General features: G+C 34.8%; 1 protein-coding gene across 3 annotated transcripts; it reads right to left on the bottom strand.

Annotated features, from left to right (window-relative positions):
- Positions 1–1,075: 1,075 nt before the first annotated feature.
- On the bottom strand, positions 1,076–16,986 carry LOC114262635 (uncharacterized protein At5g19025). Of its 3 annotated transcripts, none has more exons than XM_028203010.2 (3): positions 16,027–16,961; positions 14,959–15,017; positions 1,076–1,413 (listed from the first exon to the last, which is right to left on the bottom strand). In XM_028203010.2, the coding sequence occupies exons 1-2, from the start codon at positions 16,737–16,739 to the stop codon at positions 14,984–14,986; spliced, it is 747 nt and encodes a 248-aa protein (XP_028058811.1). In that variant the 5' UTR covers positions 16,740–16,961; the 3' UTR covers positions 1,076–1,413; positions 14,959–14,983. The 3 variants fall into 3 exon arrangements, with proteins under 3 accessions (XP_028058811.1, XP_028058812.1, XP_028058810.1); XM_028203011.2 differs by having other exon boundaries at positions 14,963–15,017; XM_028203009.2 differs by lacking the exon at positions 14,959–15,017 and having other exon boundaries at positions 16,027–16,986.
- Between the last annotated feature and the right edge of the window lie 3,169 nt (positions 16,987–20,155).

The raw sequence follows: 20,155 nt of genomic DNA, 5'->3' as shown, positions 1-20,155 counted from the left end.
AGCTTAATTTGAACACGGCGTTTGTTTATGAATTTTAAAACTTAATTCCACACTTACTTTTGAAAACATGATTGAAAGCGGGAAAATTTGGATTAGCCGATCGTTCCACCGGGGTTGTCTAGCCGATTGACCAGAACAGTGCAATTTTATTTTATTTTTTTTGCAATTGACATATGTTAATTTTTATATATTCAAAAAAAATATTTTCTTAATTTTTAATTTTTTTATGTGTTTTAATTGAATTTTGAGTTGTATGTTTGGTTATGAGTTGTAAGTTTTTGTATCAAATATCATGTCACATCAAAAATTTCCCATTCAATTCAAAACTCTTTCACCAAACAAATTTTCCACACTCAAATCATAATTCTAAAACTCATAAACTCAAAATGCAACTCCTACTCTTAAATCATAGTTGGAAAGCTCTATCAAACGCAACCTTAAGTTTTTTTTTTTTCACTTTTTTAGATGCACCTTACTTAGATGCATCTAAAATATAAAATATTTGTGAAAAAATATTTTTAAAAATTAATAAATACACAAAAGTATAAAAAAATATACTAAATTTTCTTTCTTTTTTTTATTATATATTTTTTGTATTTAGTGAAATTTAAAAAAAAAAAATCACGAAAAATTATATTTTTTTAAGTATATTTATGTTAGCTATATCTAAAAATTAAAAAAAATTACTTAAAATATTAAAAAAATTCAATAAAAACAAAAAAAAAAAATACAAAAAAACAAAAAAAGTAGAATTTTTAAAAAAGTGTATTAAAAAAACTGGAAACAAATATGGTGATTATTTAATTTTTTTTTTTTTTTTGTGGTTAAAAAGAAGAAAATTTAAAATGATTAAATTGTAAATATATTACTTGCTCTATATGTGTTATGTATGACCACTCACTCAATCCTAAACACCAAGCATTGCCATTGCTATTTTTTTTTTTTCCCTTACCAGTAAAACGGCACAACCACAACTGGTGGTGTCATAAAGATGCCAAAAATAAAAAATTAAAAAACTTGATTAAACCCAAACCTGTTAATTCATTAGAAGGTTAGAATTTATATCATCATCCACTTTGCTAATTCATATATTTATTTGCATCTTGTCTGGCAAATCCTCTCAGAAAGGCGAGAATGCCCAATGACAATGTGCCTACGAGGACAGTTTTGGACAAAGTTCAAGGAGATACAATGTCATCTGTAAGATTAAAAAGAAAAAGAAAAAGAAAAAGAAAAAGAAAAAGAAAAAGAAAAAGAATCGTCCTAATTAAATATATAAGTTTTACAGGTGAAAGAAATTCCAGAAACTGAAAGGAAAACGAGACAGTAAAAGGAGAAACATATGTATGAGACCCAGTTGATGGAGTCATCAGGAACAATCAGCGATGATCTCCCCCATTTATAGTCAGACCCCTGTAGATAAAGAGCACTGTAAACGTTACAATCATACAATCATAACAACGACAAAAAAAGAAAAAAATAATAAAAATAAAGAAAATTTTACCAAGTACTATGCATAGCATACAGTTGCAAGTAACCATATCGACAGTGCATAGGGACAGTTTGTGAAATCTAAACATAGGACCACAAAGACGGAATTCTCAAGTACAATGTCAAGTAATTAAACAAGTAAAAACATCTACAAATGGCTTCGTTAGCATATCAAATCAATAGCATATTAAAAGCAAATAATGTCCACAGTAATTCAAGAAATCAAAATGAATTAAGCCACAGCCAAAATGCTTAATGGGATTAAGTCCTTTTTGTTTCTCAAAACTGTGTCTTTTACATTTCTTTTTTCTTTGTGATAATTTTTCTTATTAAACTATTCTTAACAGGGAAGCAATGCATTAGAACAACAGCTAACGATTATTCTCATCTGATAAGCAAAAAGTCTTTACATTGGATGATGACTATAGAATTCAATTTCCATGCTTCCTAATAAGATTGTGAATGTTGCTTGATAGAATAAGAGAATTATTCATGGCAGCAGAAAATAATTATCTACTCATTGACTAGTGTTCACCTATTATGTAAAAAGACATTGATATATTCTTCAGTTCCTAAATATTCCCAAAACCCAAACTTCTTCGAAATACACTCCATTCTGACAGCGGGTCACCTTTATTAATGAGTCTCATATCTGGTCGGATACTCAAAGAAACCTGTTTCTCTAGGACAGGACATTGAACAAGGAACTAGTCCACAATAGGAAAATGGTTTTGTTCACACAGAACTACTCCACGATAGGAAAATGATTTTGTTCACACAGAACTACTCCACAGTAGGAAAATGGTTTTGTTCACACACATGTTGTGATTCATCCAAAGTAGTTGGCCCTGATCCAAGAAGTGTATTGACCCCACTTAAGTACTTGAAGTTGAACCCACTGCTTTGGACCAATCAGAAGGTGGATTCTGTTCACACAACCTAACAAGGTGTGTGAACAAAATCAGACCGACCCCCAAAGAAGTTCCCATCACCACTGTCCAAGCCCAAATGCTTCTAGATTACTATAACGTATATAACAAATCATAATCAGCAAAGCCATGTCATCCAAGTGGTTCAGCTATCAAGATTTATAACCCATTGTAAGAATTTATGTATTATTGATTGATGTATTACAAGATTATTGTTTTATATATTACAAATCAGAGTAGCTCATTATATAGGAGAGGGTTTGGGTAGTAGGTGAGGAGTAGGTGAGGGTAAATTGGTGGTAGGTGTAGTAGGTGTGGTAGTAGGTGGTGGTAGGTGTAGGTAAATTCTAACAGCCCCCCGCAAACTCAAGGAGGATAGAAACTAACCAACTTGAGTTTGAAGAGAGGAACAAAACAAGAAAATACATAAAAATAAAAAAAAGGATAGGAGACACTGTATGGTCGTGTCAGACCATTGGTGAAGACACTGAATGGTGGTGTCATAACGTTGTAGAGGACACTGTATGGTGGTGTCATAACGTTGTAGAGGACACTGTATGGGGGTGTCATAACGGTGTAGAGGACACTGGATGGCGGTGTCAGACCGATGTAGAAGACAGTTTATGGGGTCATGTCGGACCGTTGTAGAAGACAGTTTATGGGGTCATGTCGGACCGTTGTAGAAGACAGTTTATGGGGTCATGTCGGACCGTTGTAGCAGACAATGCTGTGACAGTTGTGGTGACAGTTTACAGAGTCTTGCTGGACCCTTGTAGAAACTAACCGGAATCAATGTCGGGACAGTTTACAGAGTCTTGTCGGACCCTTGTAGAAACTAACCGGAATCTATGTCGGGACAGTTTACAGAGTCTTGTCGGACCCTTGTAGAAACTAACCGGAATCTATGTCGGGACAGTTTACAGAGTCTTGTCGGACCCATAAAGGAGCTAACCGGAATCAATGTCGGGACAGTTTACAGAGTCTTGTCGGACCCTTAAAAAGTAGCACCCTCAAAAGGTGTGCCCAATCCATCAAAAGGCGTGCCATCAAAAGGCGTGCCCAATACATAAAAAGTCGTGCCAGATATGATGGCGAGGCACGTGGGCGCCTTGGCTTGCGTGCCCGTTTGTCGTCTGTCGGCAAGTGGCGCGCGATGCGCGGATCGGCCCTGGCTATTTAAACCAAGGTTGAGGCAGAGGCTATGCAAACCAGTCTGAAACCTCTGAACTCTCGGAGAGCTTGTCTCTAAGAGCGGCAAATCTTGAAACACTCTGTAAACCCTGCTCTGAAACATTTAGCAACCCAAAACATGGCCTCTTCTTCCCGTCCAGCTACCCAGAACCTGCTCACGCTCTTTCCAGAACTGAACGAGCCCACAAGAGAAATAACTGGTGCGGTGTCCCGTGAACCGCAACCAAACACCACTGGGTTTACTCCATTGAACTTTCCGATGCAGTCGGTGGAGCAAAGAATGGCAGTGTTGTCGGATGTGGAGGCCAATCAGTATACTTTGAAGGCATGTGTGGAAAGCATGACGGCGGTCACAAATTTGTCGAATCGGCTGCAGAGTAGAACAAATGAGGTGCAGCAGTTAAACTCCCAGCTGGCTCTGCTCCAGCGCATGTATAAGGATGCGCGAGCAGAGATAAGTGTGCTGAAGGCAGAAAACAAGGAGCTGAAGCGGAAGGCCACCGTGATGTTCCGATTTGGAGGTCCGCCTTATGCTGCAGTGGAGGAGCAGGGGGGAGTGAATGTGCTCGGTGGACTAGGAAGCACTGAGGCAGCACCGTCAAGGACTGTTCAAGACGGAGGCAAGAAGAAGAGACCTGCAGCAGAGTAGAGAAGAAAAATCCCACTGTGGATGTGGATGTTTTTTTTTTTTTTTTTTTTGTTTTTTTGTTTTTTTTTTTTTTTTGGGGTAAAAGGGTGATCGGGGTTGATCCCGAGATGAATAAAAGGAGTGTATTGTGCAAATCCAAATGGCGTGAAGGGACAAGACGGAGTAGAAAAATTAGATGGAATGAATAGAAGGTTTTTTTTTTTTTTTTTTTTTTTTTTTTTTTTTTTTTTTTAAGAAAAATAAAAAGTTGAGGTTCAGGAAAAGTGGGGCGGTGGAAAGAAGAAAAAGAGAAAAAAAAAAAAAAAAAAAAAAAACAGAGATGGTGGATAACAGCATTCTGTGTTCACAAATTCAGATCATAACTCAATCATGATGTTGGAATAAAAGCTAGTGGAAAACAAAGTTACCTGGAATAACTTATATTGTCTGGCCACTTTTAGCAAAAAAAAAAAATAAAAATAAAAATAAAATAAAAATAAAAATAAATGATGATGGTGGTGGATGGAAAATATATTAAAATGGAAAAGTATATATATATATATAATAATAATAAAAATAGTAAATTGGGTGGCCCGAATGTTCAATGCATTTGCTGATTTATTTATTTATTTTATTTGTTTTGGGTAGAGGGGATCACATGGGTGAACATGATCTAAGGAACTAAAAGAAAAAGACAACACATACCTCTCTCTCTCTCTCGGTGTTGAAATTCAAAGAACAAGCCACACACACACTGAGCTTCACCATTCACACACACACAGACACAGGCAGACCTCTCACACACATTGATATGGACACAGTACGCACAACACACTGATACACACGACATTGCTACACATTAGCACACAGTAAACACACACACAGATACACTGAGGATACACTCATATACACGACATGCGCATACATCCCACACCACTGCTGCCATCACACACCATACACACACACACACAGGGTGCGAAGATCGGTGATGGCAGGGGATTGGAGGTTCAAACGATTGTTTGAGAGAAACAAGGATTGAAGCTTGCCTTTTAAGATACAGATTGTGCAGAGGAATTGAATGAGAAGGTGTGAGGAGGATGAAGAGGAGAGAGAAGATGAAGAGAAGCCTCATAATAGGTTCGGAAGCAGCCATTAATGGAAGATTTGTTGAACTCAGAAGGTGGTGATTTTAAAGAATTCAACTGAGCTGCCAGAGACACAAAGGAAGAGAGAGGTTTGAATTGGTTGAGATCCGGCGGGCGGTCAAGGCAAGGTTGCCGCCCGCCGGAAGGCGAAGAACACCAAGATCTTTAACCTTGCTCTGATACCATGTAAGAATTTATGTATTATTGATTGATGTATTACAAGATTATTGTTTTATATATTACAAATCAGAGTAGCTCATTATATAGGAGAGGGTTTGGGTAGTAGGTGAGGAGTAGGTGAGGGTAAATTGGTGGTAGGTGTAGTAGGTGTGGTAGTAGGTGGTGGTAGGTGTAGGTAAATTCTAACACCCATTTCTAATGAGTAAGTAAAATTGGGACAAAGATGATCAAAGGCAAAGCACAAGACAGTAGTTGTACAGTAACTAAGAATATTTTTGATCTGGTAACACAATGTTTGGCACAAGTACCACATATCCAATCTTAAAGGTGGTATTAGTAATGTGGCCTAACAATGACTGGTATTACTAATAGGATGTCATGGAAACTCACTATTAGCAACCCTGACAGCATGTAAGCCACACATTCTATCAATATCATGGGTAAGCAGTGTGAACCACCAGCTAGTCCTATTTGATCTAAAAAATCCAACCTGGACACTGTATCTCCCCCAGAAAACCCTCTATTTCAAACCCCCTTTACTAGGTGCACAAGTATCCATAAATCCAATCTTAAGGGTGGTGTTAGTAATGTGGCCAGACAATCACTGGTATTAGTATTACCAAATATAAATGTCACGGAAACTCACATCAGCAACTCTGACAGTATATAACCAACTCAGTCAATCAATATCATGGGTAAACAGTGTGAACCAACCTCCTCAATATATTGTCCATGCAATGAGGCGAGATTAACTTTTTCTGGAAACGATAAATACAACAAAAATGATGCACTTAGGTTAATCACTAAATTTCATCGAATCAAATAAACAAGGCAGCTAGAGGATTCGTTAGGCACCAGCAAAGACCAAGTGAATAGGGAAGAACTCCTTTGGATTTATGGTCAACCTCCAGAACACAATTTGAGGAAGAGTGGAAGACAGAACAAGCTCTCATACATTTCAGGGTTTTTCATTAGAGTTATGGCGAAGTTTGGGTGGACATCATAGCTGTCAAATCGGGATTCGTATCGTGAATCAAAATAGCCTCATACCGAATCACGAATCGAATCACGAATCGTAAAGATTCAGCCACTTTTTCTAAATTATTTAAAAACATATATCTACATATTTAGATGTTAAATATGTCTGATGAATATGAAATATTTAGACTTAAATCAATGAAAATGTTATTTTGAATGATAATCACGTAGTTTAATAGGTAAGAAGTTAACAAAGGTTCCTATGTATGATCACCATCTTACATTTTTTCTTTTTTAGATATTTCTTATCAACCATTCTTAATAAAGATAATAACCAAATAGACAAATTATCAATTTCCAAAGTAACAATAATTAACAACAAAGTTGATATTTGGACAATAAACATACATACTTTTCTAAGTAACAGTGAGCAAATAATAAGAAAGAATTATTTAAAATATTTTATTTTAAAGCCTAAAGTATTTTAAAAGGTATAATTGACCTCACACATGTAATATTCAATTATATTCAATTTAATAAAATAGCAATAAATAATTCATAGTGCAACTTTAATCTTAAACATCTTTAGAAGACATATTATGATTTTTTGAAGGGGAAAAAAAATGAGAAGAAAGGTTAAAAATATGTTGCGTCTGACTGAATCTGATTGGATCCTCTTAAAAATTTCATGATAACTAAAATAACAACAAATTATGTATATATGTTGGTTATTTTGGTAATAAACGCTATTAGAAGTTGTATAATGTCATTTTCACTAAAAAAAATGGAGAAAAAAAGAGTCGAAAATACATAGGACACAATAATTTCAAAAATTGCATGAATTGTAAAAAGGGAATCGAATCTTGATTCACTTTCAAAATAGATTCACCCATAGATTCGTATCGATTTTGCAAAATTTGAGAATCGAATCGTGAATCAAATCGCGAATCATAAGATTCTAATAACAGAGATGGGCATGTATACATCTTGTGGAGCACATCAAATCAATTATTAGATCATAGCTTGCAACCCCAATGAGTTCCCAGGCCATGTTCCCAGCCTAGGCTGGCAATGTAGCATTAAGGTGCCCTTGCAATCATTGATTGCAACGAGCAAGGTGCGGGGCCAAGGTCCCTGAGGTCTTAAACCCTAATCCCAATCTAAGTTTGGCATGACAACATCAGTCTGCCCTTCCAATCCTGCAATGAGCAGGGCAAGGCACAAAGCAAAGTCAACAAAGGTGAGAAGATATGCGCATTCAAACAAGGCAAGCCATAGAGCCAATTTTCATTTCATGACTTATTATGAATAGGTGGCTTGCCACATAGGAAATTTAGATACATGTAACATGCTCCCATAACTACAATCTTTTAAAGATACATGCAAGAAGAATTGAAAACATAAACAACCTAAAACATGATGGGTTGCCAACCACTAAGCTTGGGAGAATCATTTGTAAGCATGAAGCTTCTTTCCTCTTTACACTTTTTTTTTTTTTGGAAAAATTTCCTCTTTACACATTGCATATAAATTTTCAAACAGTTAGCAAGAGCAAAATGTATCTTAATAAATATATAAATAAATACCACTTAAACACAAACTATTTTATATAGTGGAAATCATTATTCTATGAAGCACTGACACATTTCCAAGGGCTATGTACCAGCGTCAGACACGTGTCGAACACTAACACGTGTTCAACACGCAGTGGACACACGTCCGACATGCAGTCGTCCTTTTTTTTTTCCCCCGCTCCCTCTCGGACTCGTCTTGGGCACGTTGAGATTGTTCGAAAGCTTGTGAGAGAGAGAGAGAGGGCTAGAACCCAACTTCGCAAAGCAAGTCGAGTCGCGAAGCTACGATCTAGATGCAAAACCTAGTCACGAACTGGACTAAATCGAAGGAGAGGTGAAACCCAACTTCGCAAAGTCGATTCCACCCAGAAAATGACCCTAGGGTTCGATTCAAAGCTGTAATCTAGATGTTTTAAGGGAGAGAGACCAGCAATGGAGAGAGAGAACCTGTGATGGGGAGAGCCAAAGATGGAGATAGAGAGCCAAAGATGGGGAGAGAGAGAGAGCCATTCTCTTTACTTTTTTGTTTAATAAGAAAAGTGAGACGCTCAAGTGGGATGTTGTCTTTCATTAAGCTTGAACAATAACTATCTCAAAAAATAAAGGCCTTGTTTGGTTTGTGTTTCTCAAAAAATTTTGGGAAAAATTCTCTACAACTAAGTTTTCAAAAGTAATCAAACCAAACAAATTTTCCCAAATTTTTTTTCCAAAACTTGTTTGGTTTACAAATTTTCCAAACAAATCTCTCTCATACACATCAAATCAATCACTTTTTCCAAAACTCTCTCTCAAAATAATTTTTCAAAACATCTTTTGAGAAAAAACCAAACCAAACAAATTTTCGTACTTTTTATCTCAAAACATGTTTCTCAAATACAAATCAAATAAGGCTAAAATATTTCCTACTCTCTTTTGTTAATGTTCTTTTTCTTTCGATACCTAACACTTATTAAATTCTACATTTAATAGTGAAGGTTTTTATTTTAATTTTAATTTTTACTTTTATTTTTTATTTTATTTTTATGTTATATAAAAAATAATTAAAATTATATATTTTGAGCGTGTCTCCAGCGTGTCGTGTCTCTCATTTTTTGAAAAATTATGTGTCTACGTGTCCTTGTGTATCTGTGTCGTGTCCCGTGTTTGTGCTTCCAGTGTTTTTTAAGGCGAAAAGCGAACTGAGGCGACAAAGTCTCCTAACGCCTAAGCGCGAGACGATGAGGCGAGGCGAGGCGAATTGGGGCGACCAGTAAGGATATTTTTTTTAAATAAATGGTATAGACAAAAATATAAATATTTTCAAGAACCATCATGCAGTTATCATTCCAAATACTAAATATCCATAAATAAAAGAAAATATCCAACAAAACAATAATTAAACAGTTAACACAACAAAATAATGGAAAAATAGTAAAATTAATTGAAATGCAAAGAAAAATAATTAAATAGTAAAATAGCAAAATACTTAACTGATTTAAATAGTGATTTTTTTTCCAAATAATTAACTGATTTAAATAATTTTTTCAGCAAATTAATTGAAATTTTTCAGCAAAATAACTGATTTAAATAGTGTTTCAGCAAATTAATTATACAATTAACATAGCAAAATAATTATAAAATAACACAGGCACAACAAAATAATTAAACAATTGTAAAATCAATTTAGTGAAATAAATTGAAAAAAATTTCAGCAAAATTAATAACAAGAGAAACAAAACAAGAACCAAGAAAAAAAAAAAGGGAGGGGGGGTCTACCGAAAAAGAAGAAGAGGGAAAGAAAAAAAGAGGTGGGTGGGTGGGTGGGTGGGTTTCAGGAGCAGACGAAAGAACCAGGAAGACGAAAAAGAAGAAGAGGGGGAAAAGAAAAAAAAAAGAAAAAGAAAAAAGTATAAAGCGATCAGGTAATCAGCGAGGTCCTTCTCTTTCGACTGTAACCAGGGAAGACGAAAGGAAGAAGCAGTAGGGGAAGAGAAGAGAAGAAAGGAAGAAGAAGTAGGTACTCACCTTTGACTGGAACGACGTCGGAAAGCAATTATAAAGTGCAACGCATGTCCAGAAATAGCACAAAAGTCATTCAAATCAAGGGCCCAGATCTTTCGAACCGAAAGCAAACCAAAACTGGTGAAGCAACGCTTCTAATCGCCTCTCGCTTCGACGCCTAAGCCTCGCTTTATACGCTTCGACCTCGCTTCACCATTTCGCCTCGCCTCAGTGGAGATGAAGCGTTCGCCTCGCCTTGCCTCGCTTCTCGCTTAGGCGAGCGCTTAGTCACGCCTCTAATAACACTGTGTGCTTCATAATCATTATTCATGCTCATGCTCATGCTCCCACTCCATGGTTTGGCACTTGGGTCTTGACAGCTTTAACTAATCACTGTAAAGAAACCCCGTTACCATGCTTTTGAACTAATGTATGTATGGTTGACAAGCCCATTAGGGTTCACACAACAATACCCCATGTCATTGTAAGAAAAATTACTAATCTTCCCAAGGCAAAACTATAAAACTTAGAAATTTAAGCAATAATCGTCCCTAATATATTAGCCCAAGCAAGGCCTATGCACCCTTGGGATTAGTCAGGTTTTGATCCGAACACCCCAATGCCAATCAAATATATATACATATATATAATAGGCCCAGGCAAGAAGATTAACAAAACTATGAACCTTGCAACAATAATAACTAACACAAACAAAGAAAGAACAAGAAACAAGAGAACTCAATAAGTAGGCATTCAACCAGATACTAAACCCATCTTAAATGGCAGTCTGCCACTCCAATTTGTCATCACACTGGAACAGTCAACGTTTCTAAAACCAATCATTAAAGAAAGGTTTCAATTTTCCCATCCCCTCAAGAAGTGTTATCAGAGGCACGACTAAGCGCTCTCCTAAGCACTAAGCGAGGCGAGGCGAGGCGACCCTGTAGCGCTTCATACCCACTGAGGCGAGGCAAAATGGTGAAGCGAGGTCAAAGCGCATGAAGCGAGGCTTAGGTGATGAAGCGAGAGGCGATGCGAAGCGTCGCTTCACCAGTTTTTGTCTGCTTTCAGTTCGACAAATCTGGGCCCTTGATTTGAATGACTTTTGTGCTATTTGGGGACATACGTTGCACTTTATAATTGCTTTCTACTAATAAGAAGTCAAAATCCTAGTCGACATCATTCCAGTCGACAATTGCCTCGAAGAACCTCACTGATTACCTACTTCTTCTTCTTCCTTTCTTCCGACATCATTTTTGTTGAAAAAGGAGGTGAGTCTTCTTCTTCCTTTCTTCTCTTTGTCTTCTCCTACTGCTTATTCTTCCTTTCGTCTTGTTTTCTTCTTCAAACTTTTTTTTTTTTTCGGCAGACCTCTTCTTTTTTTCTTCCTTTCTTAATTCTTTTTTTTTTTTTTTTTTGTCTACTTTGAAGAACTCTGTTTTTGTCTCTCTTTTTTTCCTTTCCTATCGGCAGACCCTTCCCCCCCCCCTTTTTTTTTCTTTCCTGGTTTTGTTTCTCTTCTTATTTATTTTGCGGAATTTTTTTTCAATTGATTTTACAATTGTTTAATTATTTTGTTGTGTTATTTTACAATTATTTTGTTGTGTTAATTGTATAATTATTTTGCTGAAATACTATTTTTCCATGATTACCTTTGCTAAAAATATGTTGTTCTTTAATTTTTTTTATGCTGAAATTGTTTTGTTCTTTGCACTTTAATTGTTTCGTCGTTTCTTAACATTGAATTGCTTGGTTGGTTAGAATTAGATGTCGAAGTCGAGTGAAAGTAAAAAAGATCTGGCATGGCAATATGCACGGATGGTAAATCCCCAAAACCTTTTAAAGTTCATTTGCAACTTTTGTGACAAAGAAATGAATGGCGGTGTTTACCGAGTCAAGCAACATCTTGCTGGTGGTTATAAAAATATTTTTGCTTGTAAAAAAATGTCCATCTTATGTCAAAGATGAGATTAAAGACTACATGTCTCAAAAAAGTCAATCAAAGGTGCAATTGAGGATGGTTTTTGATTTTGATGAGATGGATAATGATGAAGATGATGATGATAAAATTCTTAAGATAAATTAACATGGTAAAAGGCCTGTTCTTACTCAAGGTTCTACCCATCGAGAACAAGAAAGTAGCTCCTCCAAATCTGTTACTTCCAAACAACCAAAGAAAAAGGGACCCATGGATGTGTACATCACGCCTGATCTGGAAGTTGCAGTGCAAAATCGTAAAATCAAGGGGAAGAAAACAAGAATTAATAATAATGATCCTAGCAAGAAGGTGTTGAGAGATCGGGGCTCTTGTTTGGTTTTCGAGGTGGATGTATGATACGGGTATACCTTTCAATGTTGTGAACTACAATAGTTTTGGGCCAATGGTTGAAACTTTTGGGCAATATGGTCTTGGCATGAAACCACCAAGCTACCATGAGGTGCGGGTTCCTTATTTGCAGAAAGAGGTAGACTACACTAATAAGACCATGGAGGATCATAAAAAAGATTGGATAACATATGAATGCTCTTTAATGGTCGATAGGTGGGAGGACAAAAGAAACAGGGCATTAATTAATTTTTTGATTAATTGCCCAAGAGAACCAATGTTTATTGAATCCGTTGATACTTCTAGCTTATCCAAGGATGCAAATAAGATGTTTGAATTGCTTGATAACTTTGTGGAGCGTATTGGTGAAGCCAACGTGGTTCAAGTTGTTACAGATAGTGCCTAAACAAATGTGTTGGCCGATTATTAACTTAGATTACATTTACTTAGCACTTACTTACAATATGAATATTCAAACTCGTTCTTTTTTTTAAACTTGTAATAGGGAAGTTTTTAGAGGCAAAGTAGCCACATTTGTATTGGACACCATGTGCAGCTCATTGCTTGGACTTGATGTTGGAGGACATTTTCAAAATTCCCAACTTCAACAAGACATTTGAAAAGGAAATTGCGGTGCATGGTTATATTGTGAACCGCTCTGGTTTGTTAAATATGATGAGGCAATTTACCCAGTGCAAGGATTTGATCAAGCCAGCAAAAACTCGATTTGCAACTGCTTTTCTAACTTTATCAAGAATTCATCAACAACAAACTAACTTGAAGAAGATATTCACTTCAGAGGAATGGACCACAAGTAAATGGGCGAAGGAACCACAAGGTAAAAAGACAGCACAAGTCATATTAATGCCTTCTTTTTGGAACACTGTTCTTTATGCTCTCAAAATATCAAGTCCTCTTGTTCGTGTGCTGCGATTGGTTGATGGTGAGAGAAAGCCTCCCATGGGATACATTTATGAGGCAATGGATAGGGCTAAAGAAGCTATTACAAAATCATTTAATGGAAATGAAGAGAAGTACAAGGAGTTTTTTGAAATAATTGACAATAGATGGAATGTTCAATTGCATAGGCTTTTGCATGCAGCTGGGTATTATTTAAACCCAAAGTATTTTTACGCAAATCCGAATATTGAGAAAGATAAGGAAGTCATGTCAGGCCTATATAAATGCATACAACGGTTGGTCCCAAACAGTGAGACACAAGATAAAGTTTGTGCAGAGTTAACTACCTATAAGAAAGCTGAAGGTCTCTTTGGGATGGCTTTAGCCATTAGACAGAGAACTACAAGGGCACCAGGTGATCTATATTTTATACTTAAGTAATTTTAGTTAGTTTTTTATATTTTAAATATTCTTTCTAATTAATTAGTTATAATCAACAGCTAATTGGTGGAGTGCATATGGTTCTGAAACGCCACATTTGCAAACATTTACCATCAAAATTCTTAGCCTAACTTGTAGTTCATCTAGATGTGAGCGGAATTGGAGTGTATTTGAACATGTGAGTACCTATTTTTAAATGTAGTGAATATGAATACCTATAAATTTATTAATACCAAGGTAAAAATTTGAATATTTTTATTTGGTTGGAATTTTTGCAGATTCACACCTAAAAGAGAAAAAGGTTAGCTCAAAAACGTCTGAATGACTTGGTATTTGTCAAGTATAATAGAGTATTGAGACGTCGATACAATTCCCGTGACACTATTGATCCCATCGCTTTGACAGATGTTGATGAAAGTAACGAGTGGTTGGTTGGGAGGATGGAGAAGGAACTTGTCTTTGAGGATGATACTTTGACATGGGATGATGTTGCTAGAGCTGCTGGAGTTGAGGAAAGTAGTCAAAGAACTAGATCAACAAGGGCAATAGAAAGGGGTCGTTTAACTTCAAAATCAGTAGCTAGACCTAGATTACAACTTATTGATGAGGAAGAGTCAATTTCAAATGGGGGAGAGGAAGAAGATATGGAAGGATATGATGAAGTCAATGATAATGAAGAAGAAGTTCATTTGCTTGATGTTGAAAATGATTTTTAGAACCTTTGGATTGGTGGATTGTATTTGTCTTTATTGGATATTTTCTGTTGTTTATGGATATTTAGTATTTGGAATGATAAATGCATGATGGTTCTTGAAAATATTTATATTTTTGTCTATACTATTTATTTAAAAAAAATATCCTTTGTGGTTGCCTCAATTCGATGAAGCCCTCGCCTCGCCTCGCCTCGTCTCGTCTCGTCTCGTCACCTTGCGGTTAGGCGTTAGGAGACCTTGTCACCTCGGTTCGCTTTTCGCCTTAAAAAACACTGCCCTCGAGAGCACCTGCCCACAAAACTGTTGGAACCTATTATTACATAGTTCATGTTGTAATATGGCATTGTGCACGAAGGATTTCTTGCCTGCCTCCTAATCACACTAGACGTCACCTAATTTAACTACCCAACCAAATCAAATCCCCTTTTCATCACAGCATTGAGAAAAACAAGAACAATCCAATGTCAAATATGATATGCTACCTGCCTGCATAAAGGATAACGTCCCTCATGAGTTGCTTGCATCTCTAAACAATCCAAAACTGCAAGTTGTTAAGAACTTATGTCACTCAAAGAAAGAAATTGTCCAGGGACATTTATAAATGTTTTACAGTAGTCACAAAGGGAAACTTCTGGGGAAACAAAAAACTGTACACAAAAGTATCAGAAGATACAGTAAACCTTTGTATTAAGTAAAAGGGCATTCTCTTTGAAGTCAAACCATAGCATATAATTTACAGTCTCATCCTGTAAATTAAGGCAAACTTGGGATAAAACAAGCATATTTATTAATTTTTGGGGCTAGCTACCAGAAGGGGCAAAAAAGCACAAACAACTGATTTCTGCTCAGATTGACCTGTATTTAATACCATACTGTGCAACAGAGGTCCAATATCCTTCTTCTGAAGAATACTGCAATCGGGCACATTGTTCAGGGAAAACGGTACAAAAAATCAAAAAGACAAAAAGGTCGCTACCCATAAAACATAGCCATACCCTAGTCAACAAGAGAGCAGGCAAGCATCCATGAAAGGTTTCCTAGGTGAGTCATGCTGTCACAGTTGTTGGGTAATCCTAATCAACCAAGTCATGATTTGGTTCAACATTGATCATATAACAATCAATAACATTAAAAAACAATAGGGTTTTTCTAGGTTTTCCTAAAGGCTTCTTTTTTCTTTATAAACTATAAGCAAACATGTGGTTTCTTACGCTAACTGATATAAACCTATTGGTAAAACATCAAACCCCTAATTAACAATAAAACCCATAATCATCCATAAGAATTGCTTTCAAGTAAAAGTATTTCCAGTTCTCAACCTTCATGTGATTGCTCATTTGAGCAGAAAAACTACAAACTGTGAACCCACAATAAGTTAAATTCACCAGCAAACTATCATCTTTTTTTTTAACAGCAACTCACTAACAAATTATTAGACGAAAGAGCTAAACATGCAATGTGACGAATCATGAAATCAGTTCTATTCTATCCAATGCATTACATACTCAATTGAAACAAAATTGCAAAACAAACCAAATCATCGAACTCACTTCTTGTGCCGACGACCACGTTTCGCGCCCCACCCTTGGAGCTTGGCGACGGGACAGCCGCACTTTGCCCGGAAAAGCAGCACCGCCCGGCCGTTGGGCGGCGCCATCTTCCTGAGCTCAGCCCTCAAGCACTCATAGTCAGGGTTCCCCTCAGTCCCTCCCTTCCAAGGCAGCTCATCGAATTCCCTGACGGCCGCGGAAGCCGATCTCAAGCAGTCCTCCGTCTGGAGCTGCAAATCGAACTCCATGGCCTTCTTCAAGCCTTTACAGCTAGGGTTGTGGCACTTCCTGGACCTGTTTCCGCAACAGATCTCGAAGGAAAAGATGGAGAAAAGGAAGAAGAGAAGAAAGGAAAAGAAATAGAGGAGAGAGGAGTCATGGAGGAGGGAGTGAGAGAGAGGGGGGAGAAGGAGAGAGAGGGAGTGGAAGATATAGGAGAAGTAGGAGGTGATGAGGAAAGTGCCGGAGAAGAGGACGAGGATGAGGATGAGAATATCGAGGGTGGCTGATGGGGAGTGCTTGCAGAGGATAGAGGAGCAATGGGTGGTGGTGGTGGTGGTGGAGCTAGGGTTAGGGTTTGAGAGATGGGAGGGTTTCTTGTGGTGGTGGTGATGGGTGGTGGTGGGTTTAGAGAGAGAAAGTGAAGAGGAGGAGGAGGAGGAGGAGGAGGAGGAGGCCATGGTGATGGAGGAGGAGAGGAGGTGATGGCGCATGTTAGTGGCTTTGTTTTTTTGGGGGGCGATGGGGATGAAATTACAGAGATTAAAAAAAAATTAAAAATTATTTGGGGGTTTTCAGGTGCAATGTGGCTTTTGGAGAGGAAGAGGAATGAGATTGGGGATGCGTATGTTAGCCAACTGCAAAGAAGGTGATGGCGCATGTTAGTGGAGATTACTTCCTTGTACCAAAATAATTTGGGTGAATTAACATTACAATAAAAAGATTAAAAATAAGACAGATGTGAAAATAAATAATAATAAAATTATTTTTCAGTATGGAAGGTATGATTACATCACTTCTTCTTCTATATGGCTGATAACTTATTGGTGAAAATAGAGTTAATATTATATGAACTAAAAAGTTAAGAAAATTTAATATAATTATGTTAAAATTATAAATATTAAGTCTGTTTAGTTTCGATTTTTTGAATTTAATTTTTTAAAAATTTAATTTTTTATTTTTTATTTTAAGTGAATATTTTTAAAATTTTAAGCATTTTCGTTACTTTTTTTAGATACACCTTATTTAGATGTATCTAAAAAATAAAATATTTGTAAAAAAATATTTTAAAAAATTAATAAATACACAAAAAATATGAAAAATATATTGAATTTTTATATTTTTGGTATTTAGTAAATTTTAAAAAAAAATCACGAAAATTATACTTTTTAAGTATATTTATGTGTCTAAATTTTTTTTTTAAAAAAATTGCTTAAAATATTAAAAAAATTCAATAAAAACAAAAAAATACGAAAAAAAAGAGTAAGGCTCTGTTTGTTTGAGTTTTGAAACGGTAGTTTCAATCATTGGTTCTTACATGGTGTTTGTTTGCAGCTTTTAAAAATTAATTCCATGCTCACTTTTGAAAACTCGGTCGAAGGCGAGAAAATTTGGACTAACAAGTCGTCCCATTGGCCGTCCGGCCGGTTGACCGGAACAATGCAATTTTTTTTTTTGTTGCAATTGACACATCTTAATTTTTATATATTCAACAAAAAAATATTTTCATAATTTTTTAAATTTTTTATGAGTTTTAATAGAATTTTGAGTTGCGTGTTTGGTTATGAGTTGTAAGTTTTTGTATTAAATATCATATGTCAAATAAAAAATTCTCCACTCAATTCAAAACTCTTTCACCAAACAAATTTTTCACACTTAAATCATAATTCCAAAACTCACAAACTCAAAATACAACTCCTTTTCTCAAATCATAAAAGCTCTACCAAATGCTACCTAAAATTTTTTGAAAAATATTTTTAAAAAAAATGAAAACAATGTTTTGATTTTTTTTTTTATTTTAACTTTGGAGAGATGGGTGTAATTTATCCAAATAATTTTGTTAGATGGAAATATTTCCTATAAAATTAAAAGTTGCATTAAATTTCTTTGAATCTTAATTTGCTCTCTAGTGAGATTCTTTTTAATTTTTTTTATAAAGATTATTCGAATAAGACGAATCCAAAAAATAAAAATCTTTTACATAACTTTTGAAAAAACTTATTAAATACAAAAAATAAATCAAAAAAATAAAAAAAAACTACTCCCAAAGTGAGCCATAAATTATCATTTCGTAAAAGTTACAATTTGTTGGTTGTAAAATTTTAAGTTTCATTTTATACCCTTAATTTTCACTAAATTTATCAGTAATTTTAAAAGTAAAGGTTAGAAAATCTCTTTTACAAAGTAGTATTTTGAGAAGTTGGTAAAAAATTAACTTCTTGATTTTTTTAGTCTATTTTATCTTTTTATAAGTAAAAAATATGAGAAGTGATATGACTCAAAATAGATAAAAAATTAAAAATTTACTTTCTTTTCTTCTTTTTTTTTTTTTTTTCTCAAAAGAGCCATCTGAGAGGGAAAAGTATAGCAAATTTTTCACATAACAAATTTTTATCGTTATATCATTACTTAATTTCTAGTGATTAATTGCATTGGACGAAGTTGTACTTTCGCGCTGTAAAATTAAAAGTAGCACTTTACACTTGACAAATTTTGTGAAAATTGAACGCGACATCCTATATTTTTGTACAAAATGTACTATGCACTTTTATTTTTTAAAAATATACTTAAAACTAAAGATATAAAGTGCAACTGTAGTGTTTATCAAAATTGTTTGAACCCCTTGTTATTTTAGTTAGCTTTAAATTTAACGAGAATAATATTTTACAACCAGTAATTCATTTATTTTCAAACCGACTTATTATTTGATTAACAAATCTTTCATATTAGAATAGGTAAAAAGTAAGATCATGTGGTAATTCTTCAGAAAGGTTGAATCAAGAGATTTCTAAATCAAAATTCTGAAATTTTGTTCAACTTTATCTATGAGTTTACAACGATGACTAGTATATCTACACCTTTTAATTGTACATAGTAAAAATCAAAACTTTTGAAAAATTATAAGATGAAAAAGTACATTTTTTTTTAATCTTGTTTGGTAAAGACTTTTTTTTACTTTTTGAGCTAAAATCTACAAAATCTAAAATAGTCAATAAGGCAAAATGTCACATCAAATTCATAATCATTTCACTTTTTCTTTCACAAACATTATATTAAATTACAAAAAAATTTAACTATCTTTCCAAACACAAAAATTTTTAACTTACTAAAATACTCAAAAACTAAAACAGCCTATTAAAATAATAATTTCCCAAACGCCCGCAATGACAAAATGCTCTTAACCCTTATATCAAAATGAGAAGCTATGAGAGAAAGTATACTTGTTTGACAACCTGTTTTTTTGACAAAATTATGATACAAGTTAGACATGTTGCTTTCGTTTACCTAATCTATGTCACATTTGTGATTTGTGCTTGGATAGTATTTGTGAGATGAATCTAGAGGTGCTCATATGGGCCCATGGTCACTAGGAATTTTTGGCAACTTACAATTTTTTCAAAAATGGTATGATCCATGTGTATCTACCACCACCTCTTAACATGTTGAATTGAATATATTCATAGTCAAGATTAAAATTGCAACTGTTTCATAAACCTAAAATCTTTCTAGTTTCTACCCTTATTCAGTCAAATATCACAAAAAGACCAAGTGATATGCCATTAATTAAGAAAAGACATATTTAACGTGGCACAAGAATTTTTGTTTTTAGAAAGATCTTTGCTTCTCTGTCTCCTATATTTATGGTAATAAGATTTGATTTTTAATTAATTTTAAATTTAAAAAAAAATAGATTGCATAATTGTGAGTGATTAGACATCGATATAATAAGAAAATTAAATAATGGAAATAAGTATAATTTGAAATATATCATTAATTTATTTTTTTATTTTTTGATAAACAAATATGATTAAATTATATAGTTATGATTTTTTTTTCATAAATCACCTATGCATACGAACTTGAAAAAATAACATTTCATATCACCGAAGTAAGACCCATGATGGGTCCT

Source organism: Camellia sinensis, chromosome 6 (assembly GCF_055761805.1).
Source record: "Camellia sinensis isolate YWXY chromosome 6, ASM5576180v1, whole genome shotgun sequence".
Taxonomy (NCBI): domain Eukaryota; kingdom Viridiplantae; phylum Streptophyta; class Magnoliopsida; order Ericales; family Theaceae; genus Camellia; species Camellia sinensis.
This window is presented reverse-complemented; position numbering and strand designations above follow the sequence as displayed.

Bases quoted from the DNA above. Each gene is read 5' to 3' on its own strand.
- LOC114262635 (XM_028203009.2), bottom strand. From the start codon at position 16,739: ATGCGCCATCACCTCCTCTCCTCCTCCATCACCATGGCCTCCTCCTCC. The intron at 1,414-16,026 runs GTGAGTTCGATG...CTTTATCTACAG, and splicing joins CGTGGTCGTCGGCACAAGAA to GGGTCTGACTATAAATGGGG.